This window comes from Engraulis encrasicolus, chromosome 16, assembly GCF_034702125.1.
Source record: "Engraulis encrasicolus isolate BLACKSEA-1 chromosome 16, IST_EnEncr_1.0, whole genome shotgun sequence".
NCBI lineage: Eukaryota > Metazoa > Chordata > Actinopteri > Clupeiformes > Engraulidae > Engraulis > Engraulis encrasicolus.
The window spans coordinates 42,111,902-42,133,728 of record NC_085872.1 but is presented as its reverse complement, the minus strand read 5'-3'; the positions used below and the strand labels follow the sequence as shown (position 1 = coordinate 42,133,728).

Here is a 21,827-nt window from a genome sequence, read left to right as displayed (position 1 = left end):
GAATGTGATGAATCGTCTCCATATGCTTGGCCCTGACTGAGCTCTACACTGAGCCCTCTCCTCCTCTCTTTTCCTCTTCTCCTCCTCTCTTTTCCTCTTCTCTTCCTCTTTTTGCCTCTGCTCCTCCTCCTTCTTACTCTTCTTCTCTGCCTCTTTCCACCTCTTCTCCATCGCCTCCAACTCCTTCAACCGCTCTTTTTTCATTCTCTTTTCCTCCTCTCTTCTTCTCTTCTCTTTCCAACTCTTTGACCTTGATCTCCTCCAGTTGTTTGACCATCTTCCTCTCCAGAGCTCTCGTATCACTCAGGTGAAAGGCCCTAATGAAGTTCTCCAGGTGATGAAGCAAATAGTGTTCGCACTGTAGAATAATAATAACAACAACAATAATAATACCTAGAAATGCACTCAGAGACTGCAGACCTCCCCCGCCAAGGAAGCTGTTTGATTGAACACTTGACTATGTTACACCCTAATTTTCAAATGTATTTCTGCCTAGAGTTAGAAAGTCAGTTAGAAACTGGAATGTCAGAATTCACCCTTTCCCAAAATTAAATGAAGAATCTTTAAAAAAGATCAAATAAAACCTGGATCCTGATCGTGATTATCCTGCTGACAATACAAACAGACAAACAAACAGACAAACCAGCGCGACCCAAAATATAACCTCCTTGGCGTAGGTAGGCCTATGTAATAACAATGATGAACAGCAACTTTACAAACTTCACTAAATGAACTGAATGTTTATATGCTCTTGTGAGGGTTCACACAATCTCCAATCACTTGGTAATTCAGAACAGGGTAACAAGTGTTTTTTTTAACAATATAAATATTAAAATACCAGTGCTAATACAAATGTTACACTCCAAAGGTTTATGTTAAATACCAACAATGTATCTGCCATACTACTACATTTACTGTAGGCTATACTACTGAAAGATTCTCTTCTGACGAAATGTTTGCTTGTTGGTGATGATGAAGAGCATGAATGCCTGACACAACATCCACTTGTCTTGCTATCAAGTGTGATATTGTGTAGGGTATATTGGCCAACACTGGGGGGCAGTATTAACCCCCAAGTCAGCATTACACGACACATCACTTACAGTATTATTTACCTAGCCTGGTCAAGGTAGTACTCAAATAGTCTTCACTGTAATGTGTTATTTCCTAAATTAATTGAAACAAAGAAAAAAGGACAACGGTGAGAGGGAGCAAAAGGTCACTTTTCCCGGGTCCAGAGAGGGGCCACTAAATTGGGTCCTCATTAAGGGCGGGTTATGCTTCCTACTTGTGCCACAGAGTGAGCTTGTCGCAGCCATGATGCAGTTAATTTTGGTTTATGCCCTGTTTTGAAGCACGGTCTGCGCGATGTCATTCCACGCTGAAACTGCCTTCAATACAAAGAGTAAACTAGACGTGTCGGTTGTTTTTTAGCATCACAGACTCGACGAGAATGAAAATGAAACATTAAATCTTTATATCACGTGCATGTTTGATCGCACTGGCAGCCACAGTGGTAGTTTGGAACAAAGAAGTGGCTCATTTGTCGAGGACGAAGCGGAATGTTTCCTGGACCTCGGAACCACTGTTCAACTGTCCAAATAACTTCAGCGTCGTAACTTGCAAGCGCACGTGTTGTCTTTGATTCGTGTAAATAAATCAAACAACAAAGCACGGGCAACTTATTTAATGAAGAGCTCACAGTCCGTAGACCGACGAAGGTTAGAACCAGAGCCATCTAATAACAGAGTTGCGCAAACCAGGGACCAGGAAGTCGGTTGGTGATGTGATTCGCGTAGATTAAAATGTTTCTTAACAGTAAACTTCTGTTCGTTGGAAACTAACACAGAACCATCACATACCAAACAAAGATTAAGTACAAACAAATTACATTACCTTTACCACATTTTCTGTGTTCTACGGCCACCTCCTGGAACTAAGTAACTTCTAATAGAACTAAAGTCAATGGGGATTTCCATGTTAACGCTCCGTGAGGCTCCATGAGAGCCGCCATTGCTGTGGAAAGATTGGTCCATAGAGGTCTATGGGAGTGGCGTAACTCTGATATTAGATGGCTCTGAGAACAAGGAAGTAGCGCTTGTTCTCGACTCAAGGACAGAGCAGGCTGGTCGAGAGGACCAATCAGAGACCTATTTTCGCCCTTTCACGCCGTCGCTCCCTGCGTCGAGACACAATTTTGGGGAGGTGCCCCAGAGTACCTGCGTGATGGGGGGGGCTTCACTCCGTTAACTGCGCGGCTCACTGCATCATGATGCAGTGACGCTGATCTCGAGGCATAAACCACCCTTACATAGGCCTAGATGCCTACATTTTGGGCAGAGGGCTGTTTAAGATTCTTTTGTCCCAGAGCTCAGACATTTTTTCAGAGGCCCTGATTGTCCCATCAGCAGCAGCAGCAGTAGTAATAAAGTGGATCGTCTGAACACATTTGAAATGCAGCTATCAGCCCACATCTGTTTTGTGTTCTCCAGGTTCACATCAGGGTGCAAGGCGCTTCCCTCTCCATATTGCAACAAGCATTCCTTTGCCTGCATGTCATAGAGATGTATGATGTGCTGACAAACGACCAATCATGCAAGAATAAGAACATATATACTGATCTTAAAATCTTTTGCATTGTTATGGGACAACAGAGACATCCAATATTATGGCACATATAAAAGTAAATTTCAAAATATCAAATATATGTGACCAACCTTAAATCCAGTCCTAAATTGGAGCCTGTAATAATGAAACAGACAAGGATTAAATGAAGACTCTGTCAGTAACTTTGTTGCAAGGTGCTGTCTGCATATTGTTTAGAATTGTTTATGGTAGAAGGGTGTGGGATGTTGGTGGGTTGGTCGCCCCCCACTGTGCAGGCAGGTAGATCTGCATAAACAACAGAAACATGCAAACAGCTCATGTGCAGCTATTGTAAATATGCATCATTATGATCAGGTTTTCATTGGGTAATAATGTGATGATATAAGAGTAAAGTGCTGCTCATAGATTAGAGGAATGTGGGGTCATCTTCATGATGCGTCATACAAGTAAACTGTGCTATGTCCCTACCACCAAAACAAGTCAGAGGGATAGGCCTACAACTAGTCTCCACCCCCAGTTGTACTGAGGCAGACATGGGACAGAACTGCCCAAACTGTCGGTAAGCATCTCGCACCCTGCTTTGCGGAGGCCCCCTCTTAGCGAAGTTGTGGAATGTCAGAGTAGGAAGAAAACCAACATGGCAGACGGCCTCGTAATGGATTCGCCGGCGAAGGATGGCGGCGGCATCGTGGTAAATACTAGTTGATAACAGGGTTATTTATAGCTCTGCAACGGCGTTCGTAATGCCCAGTGGTGATGGACAGTACGCGCTACCTCGGAAACGAGAATCTGAACTTTTTGCATCACAAAACTTAACTTATTATATGGAAAGTCTGCGTGATTTAGCACGAGGTTCATTTGTTTTTACACCCAGTATGGTATTTAATTTATACATCATGTCGTAGAACCGTAGTTCGTAGCCTATTGTTTTGTTCAGTTGGCAAATTGGCAAAACGCGTCTTCGCAGTTTATGAAAAGTCCAAGCACGCGCTTTCACTTGTATGTTGCTAAGATATCTGAGAACAAGTTTGACGAGTTTTTTTCTACTTACGTTGATTCCCAATACGTTTAGTGGTGTACTAGGCTATTTGTTTTGAATTATTTTCCATACTCCGAAACAGATCAGAGATGACTGGCCAGGCTACCCACTGGACCTGTTTTCCTACCCAGAGCACTATTCTGGAGACCTGGAGTGTGTTTACATTCCCCATGGAGTTATCATGGACCGGTAATGCCCCCGCTGTCTGTCATGCTACGGTGCACATTTGGTTCTGCACAAATGCAGACAAAGTTTAGAATAATAATAATAAAAAAAACTATCTCTATCGATGTATTGATTGTACAGTGTACAACATGAAGAACAATTGCCACAGCAGATAGTGAGACAGATTTAGGCCTACATCAGCAGTTATAGTAGGCTAACAGTCTGTTAATACAACATTTTTGGGGGAAAATATTACAACTGATTGTATGGCTACACATGCAATAGGCCTATAAATTGTGTTTTTATGACTTTGTGCCAAGAAAATATAGTTGGGTTCACAGTCTTGCAAGCCTTTCAAAAAAGAGAAGTTGGTAGCTTCTTTTTTGAGCATTGAAATTCCTTTCAGATTCAAACTCCTGAAGCTTTTCATCTAAACTCCTTTAACCCCTTAGTATAGAGCCTATGTGCTTATAGGCTACACCAAATTTGTAATGGCTATGTCTTAGTCTGTTTCTTGAGACTCTCTGTACTGCCATAGCAATGTTGTTATAATGTAGTATAATGCTGTATTTTCAGCAAATAGTGAATACGATCGCTGGTGACCACATTTGCATTAAGAGGCTACCAAAGATGACTGTGATGACTGAGAATCTTCAGCAACTTTAAAGCCTGTTGTATAGGCCTATACAAATGTCCACGTGCACTTTCTCCATAACAGTGTTTGTGAGACACGCGCTCTGCAGTTCCCCAAATGCCTACTGTATGTAATGCCAATGATCTCCACAGGACAGAGAGGCTGGCCAGGGACATCATGGACGACTTGGGCGACCACGACATCGTGGTGCTGTGTGTGTTGAAGGGGGGATACCAGTTCTGTTCCGACCTGGTGGAGCGCATTAAAGGGCTAAACCGAAACTCCAACAAATCCCTGCCCATGAGAGTGGACTTCATTCGCCTCAAGAGCTACTTGGTGAGCTGAGCTCCTCACAGGCAACTGAGTGCTTATTGGACTTACCAGAGCCCCATTTCTGATTTAGTAAGGCACCGACTGTTCCAATAGTTCTTAACAGTCCTTAATCAACTGTAGGCCTAATAGCAAACAATCATATATTGCATGGCAATGAACAGTTGGACAGATGGATTAGACTGTTGGACTGTTGCACTCAGTACAGTAACCTTTATTGTATTCAACAAAAAAGGGGTTCCACGCGCTTCTGTTTTTACATCTGGTGCATCAACGGGAGGGAGGCAGGTAATCTTGAATGAAGAGAAGACACCGGAGCAGCTCAGATGGGATGCTTTTTCTTTTTAATTCAAGTGGACATGTTGTGCACTTGAATTAAAAAGAAAAAGCATCCCATCTGAGCTGCTCTGGTGTCTTCTCTTCATTCAACCTTTATTGTATGTTTGAGTTACTGGTGGTGTGTGAATGTAATGGCTGTATGAAAAAGGACCATATGAACAATTTTATAGATTGCTTTTGCAGGTGATCCCAAACTGCAGTGTTCTTAGATGACACTATAGATTGTATGACTGTACCCTGTCATCTGTCTGGGTCTTTCCACTAGAGGGCAATGCCTTCATTCGGGGACAAAGATAAAAACAAGGCCTTGATCTTGATCTTGCTCTTGGACTTGGTTTTTGAAAAATGATATTTGAAAATGAAGTTGTGGTTTTGCATGCTGACATAAGAGGTAAAAGATGTGAACTTCATATGTAAGCCATTATTCATGGTCCCTAAGATACGTACTTGCTAAATGTTATTGTGTCCAGCAGAGGGCAGTATTGTATCTTTAATGGCAGGCAGAGGCGTCTGGTCTCAGTATTGTACAAAAAAGATACAGTATCTTTTATGGACCTTTTAATTGTAATGAATGTGTATGGTGACTGGCTTTATTGTTGGGAATTCAACTTAATACAGGATTGTTTGTCTAAAATATGATAGACATCCTTAATAATAATGTAATAAGTAAGGGTTAACGTTCGGCGAGAAGGTCGCTACCGTGGAATAGCAGCACGACAGAGAGAATCTTTAGACCCCGACGCGGAGCGGAGGGGTCTTGTTCTCTCTGAAGTGCTGCTATTCCACAAAGCGACCGACTCGCCGAAAGTTAACCCGCTTATTATATGGATATACTTAAATGATTCACATATGCGGGGACATTTCTTTAGACCTATTTAATGTTAAGATTGTTGCTGCGCAAAACAAAACAGTGCCGTTGTGGAACACCGCTAGGCAACAGCTAGGTAGGCTAGCCAGGACAACAGGTGTTGTCTATCACAGCAGCTGATTAGAGTGACAAAAGACCGGACGGACCCCCTGCGGAGTGATATGAAACATTCGCTTTAGCCACTGACTTGTATACAAGCCAGTGGCTTTAGCAGTGAACGTCTTGTTGCCATTGACAGCGGTAGCCAGGACAACGGGTGCTGTCTATCACAGCAGCTGATTAGAGTCTTGTTGAAAAGTCGCTTTAGCAGTGAAAAGTGTTGTTGCCATTGACAGCGGTCTGTTATAGACCAACCCGTCCGTTATCGAAAAATAACAGACGTCCGAACGTTGGGGAGCCCCGTTGAAATGAATGGAGCATTCGACAGATGACGTCACAACCATATAATAATGATGAATAATGTAGAGAGAGCGCCATTCACTAACTGCTTCTGTTTTTTTTGCCTGTTGCTAGAACGATCAATCTACACAAGACCTCCACATTGTTGGAGGGGAGGACCTTTCTGTCCTCAGAGGGAAGGTAAGGACTGAGAACACTTCTTGTATCCCACATCCAGGGCAACAATGCAGAAGCACATTTAACCCGTTAAGACGCAACGTTATAAATTAGCTGTTACCAGAATGGCAATGAGGAAGTCGTAGTGCATTACTAAAAGGCCTTTGTTATGTCATAGTATTGTAGAACTATGGTAGTTAACTTTTCAATGACTATAACACTGTGCCACTGGAGGTACGGCGTGCATTAAAGGGGTATGCCACTATTTTGGGGCTTAATACAGTTAAAATCGTTGGCTGGGGTTTATAAAGGTGGTAAAGTGTCTTATTTTTCATGTTAAGCATTGTCTTGCCTTAAGACAAGTTAAAAGAGGGAATATGTCGCTAAGCTAGTGAAAGTCTTTACCTTTATAAATCCTGGCCAACGATTTTAACTGTATTAAAGCGATGGTTCGGAGTAGAATCACCCTAATGCCATTTGAACCGTGACACCCATCCACCTTTACACCCGAAGTGTTTTCTGCCGCAGGCTTACATCAACAGAGTTGCCGTGTTATTCGATGTTTATTCCGGTTAGCTTGACTCAAGCGCATATGGATACTGGGCACCGTCTCCAAACTTTCCCCACAAAAATAACATGTCATGACACCAAACTTCTGCAGTAGCACAAATATGGTCTGTACTCACGAAACGAAGCATTTGGAAGTTTGGAAATAGTCCAGGAGTTTATTATTATCAACACAAGCCGAATAGCTTCTCTGCTGCTAAAGCTGCGCCAACGTTACTTCCGTCATCTAAGACAAGCATGTAAGAGTCCTAAACGAAGCTCATAATATGCACAATGAAAAGTGAATTCAGCATCAGTATTGATAACGAAAATCCTTGTCTAATTGATAGTAGGTAAGATTTGAAATATCTTTTAAGTATTGCCTTGAAAATATAAGCCTTAATCACAATTCAATGAAAACTTTTTTAACACTCTCGTCTGGAAGTTTGTTGAAGACTTTTACGGGCTTGTCTCATATGACGGAAGTAACGTTGGCACAGCTTTAGCAGCAGAGAAGCTATTCAGCTTGTGTTGATAATACTAAACTCCTGGACTATTTCCAAACTTCCAAATGCTTCGTTTCGTGAGTACAGACCATATTTGTGCTACTGCAGAAGTTTGGTGTAATGACATGTTATTTTTGTGGGGAAAGTTTGGAGACGGTGCCCAGTATCCATATGCGCTTGAGTCAAGCTAACCGGAATAAACATCGAATAACACGGCAACTCTGTTGATGTAAGTCTGCGGCAGAAAACACTTCGGGTGTAAAGGTGGATGGGTGTCACGGTTCAAATGGCATTAGGGTGATTCTACTCCGAACCATCGCTTTAAGCCCCAAAATAGTGGCATACCCCTTTAAGGGGCTACACGGTGTATGAAGTAAAGAACATATCCAGTACTTTACAAATATCCATTTGTGTACTTTACAGTAGGCCTATTCATATTCATGCCACATATCACATGTATGTCTCTTGAAGGTCCAGTGTGGATAAATATAATGAAAGGGTTCAGTGAATTTTTTGTGTTAATGTGAAGTCTGTGTTCGCTGATTTATCAGAAAAGGGAAGTCTTGAAATACCGCTTCACAAATTCCAAACGTGGAATGAAGCAATTTGGGGAAATATGTTGACATTTTTATAAATCATGTGTCTTTTTGGAAGCAATGTCTGTATTGCAAATCATTTCATTGCAACATCCCAGATACATTTGGGAATTATATGAATGCTGCATGGATGGCATCATATTCTTGAAGAACATGATCACTTTCAGCCTCTGAAGTGGGAAGTTGGATGCATTGCAATGTTCACACAGTCAAACTTTATTTTTCTAACTGGGTTCACTGAGCTTAGACAAGACCTCCATGTACCACCTTAATAAGTGTCAGGTTTGTTAAAGGTGCACTGTGCAGGAAAGGGTCAAAAAATGTACTGCAACTATGCTGCTCATTGAAATTGGGTTGCCTATTGCCAAATTTGATCTTGTCATGAAAATGTACTAGTAATAAGTAATAAACTAATATTTTCTAGTATGGCCCAAGCACAGTTATTTTGCAGCTAAAAATGTCTATTTCTGGAAATTCAAAATGGCGGACTATGTGGTCCCTCTTTTCATGTATGAAAAGTGCAATTTTCTCAGTCATAATGAATACTTAGAATTTGATGTTGCTGGTAGGTATTCATAAAAAAGGTAACATTCGTGAATGGGTAGCATGAATTCTGGAAATAAGCAACTACAAATCTCACACAGTGCAGCACCTTTAATAAGTGTCAGGTTTGTTAATGTGGCATGCTTGGTGTGTGGCCATTGAGAGGAGTTATACATTAGCTAGAAGTACTCATCCGAATCAAAGGTTTCCCCTGACTGGAGAGGCTTATCATGGCTAATGCCATGGTAATAGGATAACAGTGCTTACCCGTTTGTTCAGTCATTGGTGGCGCTGATGGCTTCATGAGGCTTACCTGTCTGTGCTGAAGTTCCAGAGGGATTTAGCGATCGCGGCAGGCCTTTGTGAACAGCAGACCTGATCCATTAAAGTTATGCCTTATTAGTTTGTGTGCTTTCTGTATTCGCACCAGGGCAGTTGTAATATGGCTCGTATTGTGTCATGTGAGTTGCTGGGAGAGTTTCACAGTCAAGACTTTGTGTGTGATACACCTTGCCCCCCTCCCCTTAACATATTTCATCTGGACCGTAACAATTACCTTGTGACACACACTAGATATTTCTGCTTTTATTTGTAAACAGATAAGAATGTGAGAGGGGTGTATGCTATCTGTGAGACATGTGTATTCCTGGAAGCATTCAAAGAGAGGTAGTAATGACTCTGGTTTGTCAGCCCCTTGGATAGAGATCAGCTGTTGATGTTAAGAACTAGCCCTGTGTGTGTGTGTGTGTGTGTGTGTGTGTGTGTGTGTGTGTGTGTGTGTGTGTGTGTGTGTGTGTGTGTGTGTGTGTGTGTGTGTGTGTGTTACCAAGTTAAAGCCAAGCTAAACAAACATTATGAGGATAACTGCTTCGTTCCATTCCAGGTCTGTCAGGCTGTACAGTATGTTTGCGAGACAGTGAGAGAAATGGGAAGGTGTGGGGTGTGGCTGGGGGGCACTTGAGAGCTCCTTACCAAGTTGCTTTTAGGAGACCTCAGTGTTCCGTCCTGTCAGTCAGACTAATCATTTGTTCACATTTCAGCAGAGCGCAGTACAGTGCTGCTCGAGATTATGTATAGTGGTTGAGTTGTGCTATAGCTGTGCTATTACCGTGCAATTTGGAAATGGATCGCACTCAGTTTTTTCTTTTTTCTTTCTTGTTATTTTCTTTTTATTTATACATTGCAGGGACTCATATGACCACTATCACTATTACCGTGCTATAAAATATGTTGTTTGAATGTTAATATTCCCAAGAAATGTTGTAACTTACCTACCAGTGGTGTCGTGTTAATTGTGCCTCTCTCCTCACCCCCTCCCTTCTCTCTCGCCCCCTACTTGGCCACACTATGAAGAATGTCCTGGTTGTGGAGGTGAGTCACAGGTTTCCTCGTGTGGAGCTGATGGGCATCTGTCATTACTTATTGTTCTCCCAGTTGGAACAGACTCATATGTGAACAGCCTAACGTCAATTTAAAAAGAAAGGCCATTTGTACATTTTTATAATAGACCTTTTTGGATAGCCTAGCAGTGCCCTTTTGGGCAGAGGCATATCTACCGGTCTGTGAGTGGCAATTATTTCAAGGAAAAAAAGAATCAAAATACAGAGAAAAGCAGAGAAAAGCTGTGCTCCCAACAGTAGTAGTTGCACTCTTTTTTGAGATCTTAGGATTTGTTTCCAGACTGGATGCAAAAGCAAATTACTGTCAGTAAGAATATGTCAGTGGGAAAGACAGATGGCAGTTTTCTGACCCTATAATAGAGAATAGACGCTTTGAATTGCCATAATCACAATGACCTCTTTTCGGTTCTTTGGTTAGGCTCGTGCTGATCCTCATTAGTGTTTTGCCTTTCTGTAAGTTCCATATCTGAGTACTGAATATTTTTTAGATCACTGAATGTTGCCTGGTCCAGCTGCTTCTTAGCCAATCTATATACATTTCCTGTCTGAAAACGTCAACTTGTATTGCACTCATTCATCCTAATTACTGTAGGCAGGAATTAGGGCATCATATTAATCATCTGTTCATAGTGTAAAAACACCCAAGGCAATCATTGTGTCTGAATGTGCAATAAACACAGAATATCAGAACCCCCATGAATTAAGTTCTAAAATGCAGTATTATTGAAATAAGCTGTACGGCACAAAACAGGAAAGGGCTCAGAGAGATACTGAATGTGAAAATGACTCATCTGGTTGGTACCCGGAACAAAAAAAAAAGACGTGCGCACATTAAAAGTGTGCTGAGCATTAAAGTCATTGACACCAAATAGTTTTCCCTGGCAGCTGACAAAGGAGGATTTCTGGTGACAAAAGAGCTATAGCAGGGCCATGGCACCACACCTCTGGGAAGCACATACCTCTCCTGGGTCAGGCCAGGATCTGGCACACCCAGGTCACTCGGTTCCAGCCTGTACTGTAGTGCTGTATGGTGGGGAAGGTTGAGCTGCTGTGCTCATGATTCATGACTGTTCATGTGTAAACACACACACACATACATACACACACGCACGCACGCACGCACACGTGCACACACACGCACGCACACACACACACACGCACGCACGCACGCACGCACGCACGCACGCACGCACGCACGCACGCACGCACGCACGCACGCACACACACACACACACACACACACACACACACACACACACACACACACCCAAAGGTGAGAAATACAATCAGAGACATTTACAGTATATACTTCAACCCCTGGTGTTTTACTGTTGACCTCTCAGCTCCATCTGGGAGAGCAGGAAATATGAAATGTCATTTGGTGTTTTGTGTGTTTTAAAGCCAATCTAGTTGTCTTATGTAGGCTTTTGATGGCATTTAACCTTTTGTGTATAGGGTATAGTGGATACTGGAAAAACCATGAAGGCTCTGTTGAGCCATGTTGAAGCCTTCAAGCCAAAAATGATCAAAGTGGCTGGGTGAGTCCTCAAGCAAGAACAGTAAGAGATTACAGGACATTACTGTGTGATGTGATGTACGAGTTGTGGAAGTCACTGAGTCACTTCACCCATTCTGTCTAGACTAGTGTGTGTGTGTGTGTGTGTGTGTGTGTGTGTGTGTGTGTGTGTGTGTGTGTGTGTGTGTGTGTGTGTGTGTGCACGTGCGTGCACGTATGTGTGTGTGTGTGTTTGGGGGCTGGATTGAGGTGGATGGAAATTGTGAGATGTTTATTATGTATATGTTTTGAATCCTTTCCTTTCTGAAAACGTGTTTTTTATTTTAATTTAGGCTACTAGTGAAGAGAGTTCCAAGTGGGTCAGGGTGCCAACCAGACTGTAAGTATGCAATGCTGTATGTCTTTGATTTGCTGATAAGTGTATGAAAAATGACGATGGCCCCTCCTAAACCATATGCTCTGTTCCTGATGTTTCCCCCCAGATGTGGGCTTTGAGATATCCAATCGATTTGTGGTTGGATACGCCTTGGACTACAATGAGTACTTCAGGGATCTTAATGTAAGTTTGTGATGTTGTATAAACGCTTTTACTTTTAACCAATTTGTCATATTTAAATAATACTGTAAATTACTGATCCAAAAGTTGTTTACATTACTGTTTTTATTCATTTCTATTACTTACGTTCCCATTTCCCCTTGGAGGTTTTTAGTTTTACACGTTAACAAGCATTAGCACACAGAAAATGGAGCTACATAGATCTTCAGCTATTCAAGGAGAATTCCCGCCATTGAAAAGCTCATTTTTCACTCGCGCATCTGTTATGAAGTCAAATGATATCCAGTGCAGCTAACCCCCCAGGACCCCAAATGCAATTACCTAGTGCTCTTGGTATCTCACGCTCTCAAACATCCTACACATGGCCCTCCGCTGTGGTAAGTATGGTCTAGGCAAACAGCACTAGAGTTAGAGGAGATGGCTATTAGCAATATTTGTTTGGAGTAGGAACACGGCATTTAGTAAATGGACCTGCTTTTTCAAACACAATCCAGAGGAAGGGATATTATGTGGTGGGTGTACAAAATGTAATTCATCACACTTTGGGGGAAAAATGGGGTTTCTTTTTTTAGTTGTTTTGTGGTTTAGACCTGGGGAAGAACCATTGGGGACAGCATTTGTGGTCAGGTTTCACAGTGAAGTGTCGGAAGGTGGCAGTGTTTGTGTTGGTCTTCCTGCGAGGAACAGATGGGCTTCGGTTCAGCTGTGTGCCGCATGCTTTAGTCTTCAAGAGACTAGAGTGCTTTCTCTCTTAACCACTCCCCTTGTCCTCTTCCTCCAAGTCTCCCGTCTTGTCTGCATTATTGTCATTGTTTGTGTTGCCACATGACCATGCTCTTCATCTCTTGCTTTCTTTTGATTATACTGTTATCAAGGCATCCAGAGAACTCTCTCCTCAGTCAGCAAAACATAGCTTGCTGTAGCACAGTCCAGCCTGATCTCCAAAAATTCCGTGCTCCTGGACACGGATATTAAGGACACGAAATCCGTGTCCAGGAGCACGGATTTTGCCAAAATTCCGTGCTCCTGGACACGGAATTGTTTTCCGTGCTCCTGGACACGGAATTGTTTTCTGTGATGGGCACACGGAAGTGCTTTCTATAGGCTATTACCACAGCACTGTGTTAACTCTATCATTAGAAAATACATACCAAATGCTAATCCTAAACAAAATAATGCTATAGCAATTTAAGTCGTGCCCTGACCAAAACATTCCCTAATCTTAACCTGTCATTAAAGACATATTTTTGAGAAATACCTTTTCCAGCTGGTTGCTAGGCTATCAAACTCATATAATGAATGAAAGGAAACTAGCTGTGCCCAGACCAAAACAATCTCTAACCCTAACCTGTCAGTAAGAAATGTTTTTTTTTTTAATTTGAAATTAGAAAAATCCTGAGAAAACACAAGACTGTGGAAATAGCCTATAGAAAGCACTTCAAACAATTCCGTGTCCAGGAGCACGGAAAACAATTCCGTGTCCAGGAGCACGGAATTTTGGCAAAATCCGTGCTCCTGGACACGGATTTTGTGTCCTTAACATCCGTGTCCAGGAGTACGGAATTTTTGGAGATCATGTTGCACAGTCCCATAACAGATAACATGGCTGTTTCCACTGATACTTGGAACCAGATGCATATCAACTGTAATTGCAATGAAATATGGCTCTTGTTTTTTTTTACCCTCTGCCTCTGCAGCACATTTGTGTGATCAGCGAGAGTGGGAAGCAGAAGTATAAAGTCTGACGACATTCCCTACACTACCCTCTAGACCCAGCCTCCACCAGCTACACTTCTCCAGATTCCCAATAGTGTAGGAGACTGCTGACTGGAAGACACGCACAGAACGCCAAGTTTCACAGTATTTCACAGTCAGATTTTAGTTGTGATTGTGTGCCTGTATTTTGACCAAGAAAAACATGTCTGATTGGTGCAGGTTCATCATAGGTACACTGAAGAATATGTCTGGGTATAGGTTTGTTATTTGTCATGGTACAACATAACTGAAATATTTTCTGTGGTAGTTTGTCATTCCTGAGGTGTAACCATGTAGTATGTTTGCCCATGCCATTATGCCCTGTGTCATAAGGGTCATTGTTATCATTCCTACTGTACATGATCTAATCTTGTGCTTGAATCATGTTTTTAAAACTAACCTGTAACTCTAAGGTAGTAAGTCACTGGCATATAGAAAGTATGGCTGTTCATATGAATATGACATCCTCAAACCGCTATTCTTCAGTTCAGGAGCATAGGATAGGCCTAAATGTTTTTGTAACCTTGTGTAGTTCATGTTACAGTGTACAGAAGCATTGCCAGCTGTGTCACTTGTTTACTTTATAATTTATCCTTTGAATGACCCCATGTTGTTTATTCTCTGAATAGGAAACATTTAACATACACTGTACCATACATTGCTCTATTGTCAAGATGATTTGAATAGCTGAAACGCATAATAAACACATTAAAACTGACTTTATTAGTTTCCTGTTTACAACTGCAATGTGGGAATTAGTGGGGTGGGGGTACTTTGTATACATACATGCTTAAACTTCTCTTTCTTTTGGTAGTGCCTTTATAAAGATATTGGTTGATTTATAAAATATCTTAAAAAATTATACAAAAGCCTACTCATGTTATTTAAACATATTAGATAGTATTACTAGGAAAGTTACATTAACAAAGAAATTAGTAATGAAAATGAAAATATTTTCATAGAAGCCTGCACAAGGAAAAATTGTCTCAGATTTAACGGAAGTAAGACGTTCTTTGAAAGATGATAAAATCTTGGGTTGGGGTGTGGGGGCTGAGCTTACAGGCACCATTGGGAAAAGGGGCTGTTGCGAACAATCAGGACCGCTCCATACACCTGACACTTGACTCTAACGTTTGCACAGCAGGGCAGGCTTTCAGTGTGCAAAGAAAAACAAACCAAGCTGTGGCCTGTTTGCTCCATCAGTTGTTTAAATTTGGAGCTCGTGTTTAAAGTAGAAGCCTTTTCACAGACTTTGTTTGAAATGGTGCTCAACTCACTTTTGTGCGTTAAATTGTGTTTTAATGAGAAATGCTTTTGAATTTGGAGACTGTTCAAAACTCTTATGTGGGTTTGATTTTTACTTGACTGTTGAGTATGTATTATGGCAGCCAATTGCAAATGTAGTTTGAATAATGATCAAACACACAGTATGTATATTTTTTTAAATCTTGCACACACCATTCAACTATTTTCCCATATAAATATATAGTAAAAATAGAGGAACTAGGTATCTCTGAACAAACGGGAGGACTTAATGCTTCCTGGCTGTCTGCAATTTATTTGTAATTTCTTGGTCTGCAGTGTCCAGCGAAGCCTGCAGCTGACATGTCCACTGCATTGGCCGCTCCCAAGAGAGGGTTTCATGCGCACTAGGCGGCATTCCCAGCGAGACAGTGCGCAGAGGAACTCCCTGGGTAGGGCTGCATTGTGAAAGTCCCTGGTCAGGATGACCCTGGAACAAAGGCCACCCAATCCCAGCAACAGGTGGCCTCCTCTCCCCTCGAATGAAAGGAACATTTGTTTGGGCCCCCTGATGAAACTGAACACTTTTTAAAAAAGAAGTGTGTGTGTGTGTGTGTGTGTGTGTGTGTGTGTGTGTGTGTGTGTGTGTGTGTGTGTGTCTGTGTCTGTGTCTGTGTCTGTGTCTGTGTCTGTGTCTGTGTCTCTGTTTGTCTGTGTCTTTGTCTGTCTGACGGTTTGTTTGTCTGTCTGAAAATTCAAGATGGAATATTTTTCTGAAACAAAACAGGAGTGAAAATAATGTTTCATCTTAGTTGTTCATCATCCGTGGTCTAGGAAACCCTCCACATGAATCCACCAGACAGAGCAAATTAAACAAGATATTGTCTGGTATAATTCATGGACGAAAAACAACTGATGATCAATGCCAGACCCATCCAGTGTACATTGAACAACAGTGAACGTTAATTAGGCCATCATACGCCTCGGAAACAGACAGGGGAGGCTCTGTCCTGGCTATTTCAGACAGTAAGCATAGCATTCGGCCCACGGGTGGTTGCTCTTGGGGGGGCGAACTGCAAACAGACATTCCACAGCACTGCCAACCGCATGCCAAACTCTCCCCGACCCTGCTTTGAACTAAGGTGGCATGTGACTAGTAATCCAGCCAAACAGTTGCTGGATGTGATGAGGGCAGACTATGAGTTACAATCAGTTGCAACAATAATGTGTAAGTAGTATGTTGTTACACTTGAGGATCATTTTAGGCAGAGGGCCATGAAACCATTACAGATCCTCAAGTGTAACAACATGCTACCTACACATTATTGTTATCCAAATGTTGCTTTTAAAAAAATGGGCCTAATAGGCCTAATTGTTGTGGGTAACTTGTGGGTCCATAGGCTACACCAGACTATGCAGGAAAAAGAGGAGAATTTACATCAATCTAAGTAAATTGTGAAACAGCATCTTGCAAAACGCTTGAACAAAGTCCAAAAAGTAAAATAAATATATAAATAAAACATTCGACTGTCATTTTATTGACATTTAATGCCAATCCCATAATCAATAATGAAAAGATGGTTACATGTTTACATCACACTCAAAAATACTCTAATGGCTCTAGAGAAAATAGGCTGAGAAGATGCCTTAATAGTTAAAAGATAGACTATCAAAGCATTAGATCTGCTATGAAGTATATCCGTGTCCTATTTGAATTGCATACTTGTATTATTGTTTGCCCAAATGTGTACTTTCATCGTATCCAGTCCATACATACTTTGCAAATTTACTATAAAAACTGTATTTGCAAAAACACTTTCAATTGGCTACTTTTTAAACTTGGGAAGTTAGGCACATCCTGATTGGTCGAGAGGGCCGCTTGTGAGAATGAGGGTGGTGTTTCCAAGGATTTTGTGTTCCTGCAGCACAATTCCAACAGTGCGCGGCGCATGTATTTCAAGATGGATCGGGGATTTAGGAAAACTTTTGCATCGTAGAAAATGGTCAGAAAGCCTCTACAGAGCCAAAGCACCAGAGGATACTCAATTTATTGACAAGTTTATCACATAATTGAAGACTTTTTATAGTTTTCAATGGGCGTTTACCACTTTGCCACGGTGCTTTATTCCCAACAGGTAGGAGCAAGCAACCATTGTAAAGCTACCCAGGCATTTTTGTTGTGCTAGGTCGCTGCTACGCCAAGTTCTGAATGCTTCTAATGTATATTTCAAAAGTTTTAAAAGATTATCTCTTTTCTGCTTCAGCTTTCTTTCGATTTGGTGTATAATTTGATTAAGTCGTAATCTTTGTTGAGAAACAATAAACTGTAAAGCATCAGACAACGAAAAGAACGGGGAAATAAGTGAACCGATAGCTAGGTGGTGGCTAACAAGCCTTTTGGCTTACTAGTCCATGAGTTTTAACCCGCACCCTTTTCTCCATAGCCAATGTGCTGATGGTCTGTACAAAACATTTTGTTGTATCGGTTACGTTCGACTCCTACATCTTATTTTCTAACAAACAACCTGTCAGCTGTCGCGAGATAACTTGAGCGATCTCACATCCATCACAATAATACACGCTAACACAACTACAGCTTTAGAAGTTTTTCACCGGTCGTAGTTTCAGCTAACTAGCTTGTTTGCTAACGCTGCGCTCCGAGCGTGGCTGTGGAACACATAAGCCCGAGAACAACAGGGTGATCTCTCACGGTGCTCACCAAAGCATGTGACACTTTGGGATAAACGTCGCATTTTAGAGACTTCAATCAGTGTGGCTTGGTTATGTTTACGAAAATCAAATATCAGGTAGAACTAGGCAATGGCAAACTCCCCACCCTAATTTAAGACTTAATCTGTAAAACGCAAAAATGTCCAGAGTTTGGACTTCTATCGTGTCTAGCAAGTAAAACAGATACAACAGCTGTTTTGTCTTTGTAGAGGAAAGCCTGTCTGACAAGTATGTTATAACTCCGTGGCAGTTAACATTTACTTTTAATAAGTTCAGTTGGCTTGGGTGATGATGATTATTAGCTATGGTCAATCAACCAAATAGCCAACCTAAACAATCCAAATGGTACAGGTTTCACTGATAGTTTCTGGTGTGGTCGACAAATTAAAGTACATAGCCTAGGTGGAAAACTCAGCTTGATTGTGTTTTCGTGTATTTGAACCCAGATCTTGTTCGACGAGGATATGAAGAATGAACACGGAGTGGATTAGATTCGCCTGAAAAGGAACAAACCGGGATATAAAAAGTTCTCTCTCGGATATCACCTCAATGTGGTCAGCAGACAACAGTCGCCCTTTTTGCGAAGTTATATGATGGCGACACATCGGATGAGTCCGAGTGAGGAGGATGATGATGCAACTCTATCGGCCAGGCTGCCCATTGGCGAGGTAAGACTTGTTGATGTTATTCTTTCCATATCGCCATTTCTGGCGAGTTGTTAACAGTTGGTTATAGGAACAATGTAGTGTGTGCAGAACGAAACCCGTCTCCCCAATCCTATCACGTACATGGTCTATTGGGAAATTTCTCCTAGGATCACTCACTTCTGCGCCCTGCAGCGGAAAAAGGTCCACGTCAACTCTGGTGTGCCATACTCCCCCTTTTTCGTTGAGTTCACAAAACTGCTATAACTGTAGACCTACCACACTGGTTTCCCACGCATGAGTAGTTACTGGCGAGACGGTAAACAGTTCTTGGACTGTAATTTTGGAAGGCCCGCATGATTGGTGAGTGATGTAATCAGAATTTATGGTATGTATTTTAGTATGCACAGTGTCCTTACCTTGCATGGATCTTTATTTACAATGGATGGAAGAAGCACACGTCTTTTTTCCAGCATTCTTGTTTCAGCTCATGTACTTAAAAACTGATGCCTATGCTTATGCTTGCCAGAATTTCAAAGGCAAGCACATTAAAATGTCATTCTTTGAATGGTAGAGGTTGTCCAAGCAAAGTATTGACACAACAGCTGTGTGTACACTCAGCCTGTACATGGGTTCTAATTTTTTGTTTCCCCCTGACTGCGCAAAACGAACGGCGCACAACTCAACATCCAATTGTTAGAAACCGCTGTCGGTCAGAAAATTAGCTCACGTGGTTGGCTGCCAGTGTCTTGCCCCTCCTCACAATATCGTGTTTACAAACACTGTGAACCCATGTATTGTCATCTCTAGAATATTTTTTTTGCTTGGGTTTTTTCAACATTTCTTTCACCAGCAATGTCCATGCAAGCACATCCCTGCAATTATTCCTGTAGGCTCAGATAGACATGTGTGATGTGCTTGTGGTGTGAGTGGTCCATGATACCTATGTGTCACTACACTGTTACAGCTGGACGACCAGCCCTAAGTTTGCATTTTTTTTGGACAACTTGCTGTCTGAATGAAGACCTTTTGTGTAAATCTCCTCTCTCTACATTGGCCCTGGGTAGAAGAAGTTCACCTATTTATAGGGTCTGCATATTTCTCTCCTCATCCCCCACCAGGGCTACAACCCCTCTAATCTAATATATTGCCCTGCTTCTGTTTTCCTTCCTCCGACGAATCTTGTCTGAGGGACGGATGTCTTCTCTGCTCTGTGATCATAACAGCCACGCAGAGCAGCCTTAATTAATTAATCACAAACGAAGGGTATTGTCAAGGTTTTTGGACAGAAGACAAAGCGTGATGAGGGACTCGCACTGGGCAACTGATGGTGTAACATCCAAGAATGGGAAAATAAGTCTGTTGTCTGCTGGGAAACCGCTGGTCACCCATTTTCATCCGCAATATTTCTTTTTTTTTTAAACTGCCGTACTTCCTTGTGGTCCTGATGTGGAAGCAAATGTCTGGCATGGTTTGTTGTGGTCAACAACTTGTAGTAAGAGTCATGAAATTCAAGAAGTTGAGAAAATGGACTTATTTCTAATGCTTCTAATAATAATTCTAAAGGCACTGTTGTGATTTGGTGCAGTTTTGTCATGAACAAAATGATCACATCATTTGTAAAGGTGGAAAAGAAATTGTTTCCTTCTTGCCACTCTAACCCTCAGTTGTGTAAACATCTACATATGCAAAGAATGTGCTCAAGCAGTAATTGCAAACTCTTGTTTTGGTTAATATGAAAGGGTAGCTAAAAACACTGGATGCATGCATCCAGTCAGTTGACTCTCTTCAAACGGTACCATGCCACAGGTCTTAGGACGCCTTTTGGTGACGTCACTTCAGGAAACGTGCATATCACAACACAGATGATAATTATTGTGTATTGCTAATCCAATTAATTTTTGTGCAGTTGTTCTTTGATAACTCTATGTGCAACGCCATTCACACTGAAGAGAGAACGTGAATTCCCAACTACAGTGTTCTGTGCTCCACTCTTGTTGTATGCCAGGCTGCATCTAGTATCTTATATCGTTCCCTTTATAGTCCAATACCACTGGGGTATTTATACCACTGTTTTTTTGTCCAAGCATTCACCATCAGTCAGTCACATGTGGTTGAAGAAGCATCTTTTTGTTTGGTATGGTGAATGGTAAGACCTCTGCCTGGCCCACCCTGGTACTGGACCCTGGCTCCCGTCCCTCTCCGCCTCCTCGCAGTGTCAGCCAAGTCTTCAGGACAGCTATTGGGAGTGTAAACAATTTGGCCCAAACTTCTGTCTGTTGTGTCTTTTGAAATGGACTCGGAGGTTTGTAGAAATGAACGGATACGTGGTTGGTGACGGTTGTGTGATTGACCAAGGCAAGGGGTGTAAGTTGCATGTTTTTGGGAAGGTTGACGACTTCTGACAACGTGACTCGTGTTGCTGGATGTAAGTGCATGGGGTCAACTAACTGGCATCAAATCTGCGGTCTTGGCTGTCTCTCGGCCCACCAGGTCTGTTTGCACTAGTTTCTGAGTCTCTACTGGTTCACTTTTATGTGATTTATGAAAGATGTCTGACAGTTTTTCCTCGCCTCAGCCTCTAAGCTTATTTCAAAACACTTTCCTTCACACTTGCTGGCTGGATCGCTTTCATTCAAAAAGCTAGACTTTCAGGCAGTAGCTTTGTGTTTTGACTATGTAAATGTGCTATTGATGGATTGTCTTTCACTATCATTTATCATTTCAATAAGACAATTGTGTGTTGTTTTTGGTAGGTGTCGTTGCCTAGTAGTCAGTGATGGTTTTAAAGTGTTTTTTCCCTAAGCTGTGAGCGTGGGTCCCTGGGTTTGTTATCGCTGCTGTAGTTTGGCACCTCATTCATGTTGGGCTGCAGCTGAGAGGAACAGGAAGGCCGTAACACAGTGCTTATTGTCGAGTGTGCATGATCTGGTGACAAAGTTATGTCAAGTCAGCTTTAAATTAGTGTTGGGCCAATGGATTCTCCCCACCCTCTTTTAAATCGAGCTGTTACATTGCCAAGGTGATGTTCAAGCGTCTCTCCTCTGTCAGTTTTGTTCCCCTCCACATTCATTGTTTACCAAGTAGGAGACCTGATGGCTGTAGGATAACTTAAAGCCTCCTCTGCGTTTTAGATGGCTCTACCTGTCAATCAAATCATGCTTGTACTATTTATCAACACCCAATTGTTATTTCCTTAGTGACTTGGGGTAAGAAAACAGATTCTCTGTGCCATTTGTCAAATTCCCCAGCAGAT

At 41.9% G+C, this 21,827-nt stretch overlaps 2 protein-coding genes across 3 annotated transcripts in view; both read left to right on the top strand.

Moving 5' to 3' along the window:
- The first annotated feature begins 3,152 nt into the window (after nt 1-3,152).
- On the top strand, nt 3,153-14,673 carry prtfdc1b (phosphoribosyl transferase domain containing 1b). The gene is made up of 9 exons (XM_063220486.1): nt 3,153-3,298; nt 3,729-3,835; nt 4,598-4,781; nt 6,496-6,561; nt 10,082-10,099; nt 11,584-11,666; nt 11,977-12,023; nt 12,127-12,203; nt 13,898-14,673. The coding sequence occupies exons 1-9, from the start codon at nt 3,245-3,247 to the stop codon at nt 13,943-13,945; spliced, it is 684 nt and encodes a 227-aa protein (XP_063076556.1). The 5' UTR covers nt 3,153-3,244; the 3' UTR covers nt 13,946-14,673.
- A 2,460-nt stretch (nt 14,674-17,133) lies between these two features.
- The window catches only part of arhgap21b (Rho GTPase activating protein 21b), a 70,142-nt gene continuing 65,448 nt past the window's right edge, over nt 17,134-21,827 (top strand). For both annotated transcript variants that reach the window (XM_063219661.1, XM_063219660.1), the window contains exons 1-2: nt 17,134-17,332; nt 18,374-18,595. In XM_063219661.1, coding sequence (XP_063075731.1) covers nt 18,518-18,595 — 78 coding nt within the window. In that variant the 5' untranslated portion in view covers nt 17,134-17,332; nt 18,374-18,517. The remainder of the gene's footprint in view (nt 17,333-18,373; nt 18,596-21,827) is intronic.